The sequence below is a fragment of the Desmodus rotundus genome, chromosome 11, assembly GCF_022682495.2.
Source record: "Desmodus rotundus isolate HL8 chromosome 11, HLdesRot8A.1, whole genome shotgun sequence".
In the NCBI taxonomy this organism is placed as follows: domain Eukaryota; kingdom Metazoa; phylum Chordata; class Mammalia; order Chiroptera; family Phyllostomidae; genus Desmodus; species Desmodus rotundus.
In genome coordinates, this window is record NC_071397.1 from 15190973 (window position 1) to 15196917 (window position 5945).

At 36.6% G+C, this 5945-nt stretch overlaps 1 protein-coding gene across 1 annotated transcript; it reads right to left on the reverse strand.

The window, feature by feature from the left end:
• Positions 1–870: 870 nt before the first annotated feature.
• DEFB113 (defensin beta 113) lies at positions 871–2115 on the reverse strand. Its single transcript, XM_071219695.1, has 2 exons — positions 2058–2115; positions 871–1124 (listed from the first exon to the last, which is right to left on the reverse strand). Exons 1-2 carry the CDS (start codon positions 2113–2115, stop codon positions 871–873), a joined length of 312 nt encoding a protein of 103 aa, XP_071075796.1.
• Positions 2116–5945: the final 3830 nt, after the last annotated feature.

The following is a 5945-nucleotide window of genomic DNA, read 5'->3' on the forward strand; positions in this document are numbered from 1 at the left end:
GTTAAAAAAAAATACACTCAGTGAAGACTTTAAATTCTGAATGTCAAGCATTTACTTATGGAAAGCTATATAATTCATAAGAGATGTTACATTAACATTAATTCAATATTATGATAGAATTAATGTGGAATGTGAAAAACTGGAAACACAATGAGTTAATTGAAGACATGGATAAGGATAATATTTCTGATAAATATTATGACAATAAATACTGAGTTACAAGGTGAAAGAGTTAAATAAAATTCTTAAAGACCAAGAGAGAAGACCCTTGGATTAGCTACCTATGTTCAGAATTGATTATGATAAGTAAGTAATTCTGGATGATAGAATTAGAAATGATTTTTTTAATTTTTAGACATTTATGTATTTTTCCAAATTTTCTTATTTTATCATAGGAAAAATACCATTAAAATGTTTTAACTTGATTTTGTCCTTATCATATTTTATTCTCTGTTGAGTTTGATTACTCTTTTTCATATTATCAATACTGTCCTATTATGTGATTAAAATGTATGTGACTTTGTGTCTGAGACCCAAGTACACTTTTGCTAAAACTACGGAAAGGTAGCATAAACAACGATTGATAGTTAATACCTAAAAAATCATATGAAAATAAACTATGCACAGGGCAAATAAATAAGCCAGAGACGAAGGAATGTGTTAAGGATGGGGGATGTTTGTCATGTGAGTGGAGGAGAACTGCCAGTTCAATGAAGAGGCTATTTATTACTCATCTTTATTTCACTTGTATTAACCCAGCATTGAACTCACTAGCTGCCATGCTAAGGCTGTGTAATCCGGGAGGCCAGAGGACACCCGTAGGAAAATAGACTTAGAGAAAATAGGAAGTTCGCTTTCATAATAATATCGTTACAACACAGTACTGTGTAGTGTAGTAGAACTAGAAACTGCGCGTGTATAAGCTGCAGTAGTGACGTGTTTAGTGTTGGGCTTTCTGTAGTCCCGCAGAACACAGCAGGGCTTTTTGTTGCAGTAATTATACGTGTATTCCCAGCTGTTGCACGAAGTCTTGCAAACACCACGGACAAGGAAACACTCCGTTTCTCTCTCTGCAATTTCTTTTGTTCTTTCTCTTGTTCTTTCTCTTGTTTTCTTCTGTGAAACTAAGAAAAAGTAGCCATGATCATAAATCCAAATTTAATCTGCTTGCATAGCTACATGAATAGGCAGACAGATCATAGATTGATAAGTAAATAATGTTGTTTAAAGGACAGAGGTAAACCATTTTGTCCAGAAATCATGCCCAGGCATCTGTGTTAAAAAGCTGTGATTTTATCCACTGTAAATTGGTATAAGTACTTATTTATCCAACCATATTTCCTTTGCCATTTGTATTTATTTTTGTAAATAGAATATCCTTAAATACCTAATATGTGCATGTTTTTCCTCAACAGAAAAGAGAAAAGGAGGTAGAAAAAATAATCTACATGTTTTGTGTTCTAAATAGTCATCTGCTCCCAACACCCCTCCCCACACCGCAAATGACTGGACTAGTTAGTTATAGAAAGCCTCATTCTGACAACAGCTACAATGTCAGTTCATTATATTGCATTTAAAAATAGAAGGCCCACCAAAGCCTCTTCATCCCCAGGGACCTGTGCGAAGGCAGAAGTCAAGAGCTAGAGGCAGGGTGGAGAGAGACTAAGATTCTGTTGGAGTTTGTATTCACCAGCAAAGCATCACCCTATTTATTTCAGTATAACCAATTTATCAATAAGTAATTTTTCTTCTTATAAAAATAAATAAATAAAGGCAGTAGGAAGCACATAAAAAGTCATAGTCTCATTAAAAAAAAAAAACAACAACAGCAGCAAACAGGTTTACCTATGCATCTTGGGAATCACCCCCACTCCCATTGTCTTATCAATTATCAGTTTCACGTATTTCTTCCTCCATGCAAAATAGAGTGAATTGTATTATGAACTCATGAAGTCTCCTAACAATCATTCATCTGCTTTATTTATCCAAGGTAAATCATTTATTTAAAGAAAAAAACATTTTGCCTTTCTCTCCTTTTCCATATTAACAAACATTACCTGATGGACCACAAGACGCAGTAAAGACAAAGATCAGGAAAATACAAAGTATCTTCATTGTTGATACAGTTACTACGGTGAAGTTGCGACAGAGCTCAAGATATCTGAGATGTATGCTATTCTTTGGTAAAAGGAAGATGAACTCTGGTTTTTATAGCTTTCTCAGGGTGATTACTATTCTGATTAATGCCACCTTTCAAGAATGAGAACATACTTATGTAACTATTGTGAAATAGGAACAAGCAGATGAGAGGATTTTGTTCTGTTATGACCTCAGTGAGCCAAATGTGAACTCATGTTCAACTACACAAGCAAAGGGTGGTGTTAAAGTCTTTTTAAATACTTGCGCCAAAAGCCCATAATCAGCAGCAGCATCATTTTGACCACCTGCTTTTTCAAACATGTATTATGTGCCAGGAAGTATTCTAAGCACTCTATATGGATTTACTAGTTTAGTCTTCATGACAAGCTCTATGACACAGAAATGCTTTATTTTTCAGTCAAGGAGATTGTGGCACAGAGGGGTATGTAATTGTCTTAAGTCATATACATAGTGGCTGGTGGAGCTGAGGTGAACTCTAGTGTGACATGATGCTAGAATCCATCTGCTCAACCTCCACCTTCTTCACTCATAAGTGAGTAATGGGTGTTCATCAGGGGAAGTTATTCTCCAAGTACATGGCCTCAGCCAGACACTGTTACTGAAATGCAACTTTTCTACAAACAAAATACTTCAAGAACATAGTTCTAGTGCTGTTATATTGAATATTCTCCTAGTTATCCTATAAGAACAATCAGTGTAATTCTTTACATACACTGTAATGAGCCAATCATTAGTTTACTCATTCACAGGGGAGAGCAGTGAGTTAAAACTGAAAAGAGCACTGGATTTAGATGCAGAAAACTAATCTTGAGAGCGGGCTCTTCTGTTTACTAGTTGTATATTTGGGATAAATTTTCACTTGCTGAATCTCCAGATTCTCTCTTTAAAAGCTAATCAACAAAACAAACAAGGAAGCACAATATAACCAGAGACATTGAAATAAAGAACAAAATGACAGTAACCAGAAGGGAGGTAGGAGGGAATAATGGGGAAAAGGGGGAAGGGTCATCAAGAAACATGTATAAAGGACAGATGGACAAAGCCAAAGGGGGCTAGGTTTGAGGGTAGGAAGTGGGGATGGCTGGGGGGGGGAGTGGTGGGGGAAAGATGGAGACAGCTATACTTGAACAACAATTAAAAAAAGAGCGAAAACAAAGAAAAAAGAAAAATATTTGTCAAATTAAAAAAAAAAACTATATTGGCAGTACCAACCATGTCTACAGGTTTGTGGTGAGGATTAAATAGATAAATGTGTAACCATGATGCTTTACACCTGAAACTAGTACAATGTTGAATATAAACTGCAATTGAAAAATAAAAAAAGCTGCTAGAAATAAGAATTGTTACTCATTTCTTTGGGAGTGGATGATGATAAGGAGAAACTAATGCTGTGTTTTCCTAAGTTTAAAAAAGTAATTATAGCCCAGGCTGGGTGGCTCAGTAGGTTGGAGCACCCTCCCCTACACCAAAAAGTTTGTGGGTTTGATCTTTAGTAAGGGTGCGTACAGGAAGCAAATGATTGATGTCTCAATCGCTCTCTCTCTTCCTCTCTCTCTCTCTCATCTATTTATCTACCTATCTATCTCTATCTCATCAAGAAAAAACACATCCTTTGGTGAGGATAAAAAAAATGTGTTTATAATCTTCCACTTTAAATGTGGCTTGTGTAAAGGAGAGAGATGAAAGAATTGTCTGGACCAGGTATATTCGCTCCACACAGACGGTATTTTTTGTGACTCCACTTTCTATTTTTAGTTTTATATTTACCAAAGGCTTGGTTCTTACTAGATACACAATAAGTAATAGTCAACGTTTATTGAACTTTTGCTAAATACTTGTTACTACCTGAAACCTTTACACTTACCTCAATTAAACATAGCAATAACCTTGTGAAGTATACTTTACTTTTACTGTCATCATTGCACAAGCAGGTAAGTGAGGCTTCGAGGCCTTCCTCTAACAACTTGTTTAAAGTCACTGTACTGGCAATTACTCTTGCTGATGTTGGACCCCCAAAGCAGCCTGGTTCTTATCCACTATACCAGAATCAGTGAATTTGTGAATAACTTCTGAAAGACAATAATGACTTGTTTATTTCTTTATACCTTTTTATAGCATAGCACTAAAATTATTTCAGCTTTATTAAATGGTAGGTGACTAACAGACCGTAAAAGTGAAAAATGGATTCATGCCCAGAAATAGTAGAAGGATTAGCTGAATCAGTGGTTCCTGACCTTCGAAATCTTTAGAATCAACTGGGATACACACTCCTGGGCACCACCCACAAATAGCCTCATTCTGTTATTCAGCTGTGTGGTTCAGAAAATCGCACTTTTAAATAAACACCACAGATCTTTCCAATGCTGACCCAGCTCTGATACCACCCATTCAGCCTCACTCTCTGATTTTGTCGGACTTGAGCTCCTGTACATCACATCACTTCCCATTGGTATAAGCAGTCTCTTCTCTCCTCTAACCAAGTGTGCCCGGAATGCAGAATGAATCACATTTTCCTCCCCACCAAGCCCAGGACAATGTGGACACCCCTGAAGCATACATCCAAGCCCCCTCTCGGGGCAGTGAAATCGTGTGGACAGACTGACCTGAGTGTGAGTGTTACTTTGCTCCTACCTGGCTGTGTGGGCCTGGAGCGAACTGTGTTTCCATTCTGAGTCTCAGTCTTCTTAAGGGTGTTGGGAGTAATATTAGTCATCTTGCATAGATAATGCGAAGATTAAATGATACAAGCTGAATACTTGATCAGACATAAACTATTGCTTCTTTCCTTCAATTTCCTATTGTTCCACATTTTACTATGCTCTAGGATTCATAAGCCACTGTGCCACCAGGGAATGTCACCCTTTGATGGTTCACATGCTTCATGAGTCAGAATACCACCTCTGGATGAAAAATAGTTTAAATAATATAATATAACATATTATATAATATAACATAATAATCATTGTATTTATACAGCTGTGTGTGTGCATATATATTTGTGTGCAAATGCATATGTACTTTTGTAGACACATATACTTAGAGATGAAAACAAAAAATGAAAAAAGTAGGAATAAAGCAACTAAAATTAAATAATGAAATCTGAGAATATTTACCTATATTTCCCATAGTCCTGACAGAAACATGTCTCTCAGTGATGTCACAGGTGAAGCACAATTTGTCTTCACTTCTGTCCCCTGTAAAGGTCCTGCTGTAAAGCCCTAGTTTGTTAAAAATTGCCACAGTCCACAGTACATCTGAGAAAATAGCTTCTAATGTGAGATCACACCAAAATTTATTTTAGGAACTGATTATTAGGAACTAATATTGAGAGCTGCCAACTGCATGCTCACACCCCTTTGCAAGTGGCCCACAGCTCTCAGAAAGGAACGAACAAGATTTGTAAAGTATTTCAAAAGTCCATTTAACAGTTCCTTACTTCTAAGCATCCATACCCTTAACAAATCACCTGCGTCTAATACCTCTCGACTAGACTGAGTGACTTTAGGGTACAATGTGTGCCTACCCTTCGACATTAGAAAAACCTGGAGTTGAACCTTAGGCAAGCTTTTACTATAAAAAATGATCTATTTTGAGATCCGGTTTCCTTGTCTATGAAATAGTGATTTTAATATGCAACTTATTAGGCTGTACTACATATTAAGTAACACAAGAAACTGACAAAGAAGACACCCACTAACAAGCTTAAAAATTACTCAGTTCTTCCTATGTATTGGCACAACTTAAGGCTCTAGGATAAAGCAGTAGCAACGTAGCCTGGTCACAGC

Bases quoted from the DNA above. Each gene is read 5' to 3' on its own strand.
- DEFB113 (XM_071219695.1), bottom strand. From the start codon at position 2,115: ATGAAGATACTTTGTATTTTCCTGATCTTTGTCTTTACTGCGTCTTGT. The intron at 1,125-2,057 runs GTAATGTTTGTT...ACTTTTTCTTAG, and splicing joins TGCGTCTTGTGGTCCATCAG to TTTCACAGAAGAAAACAAGA.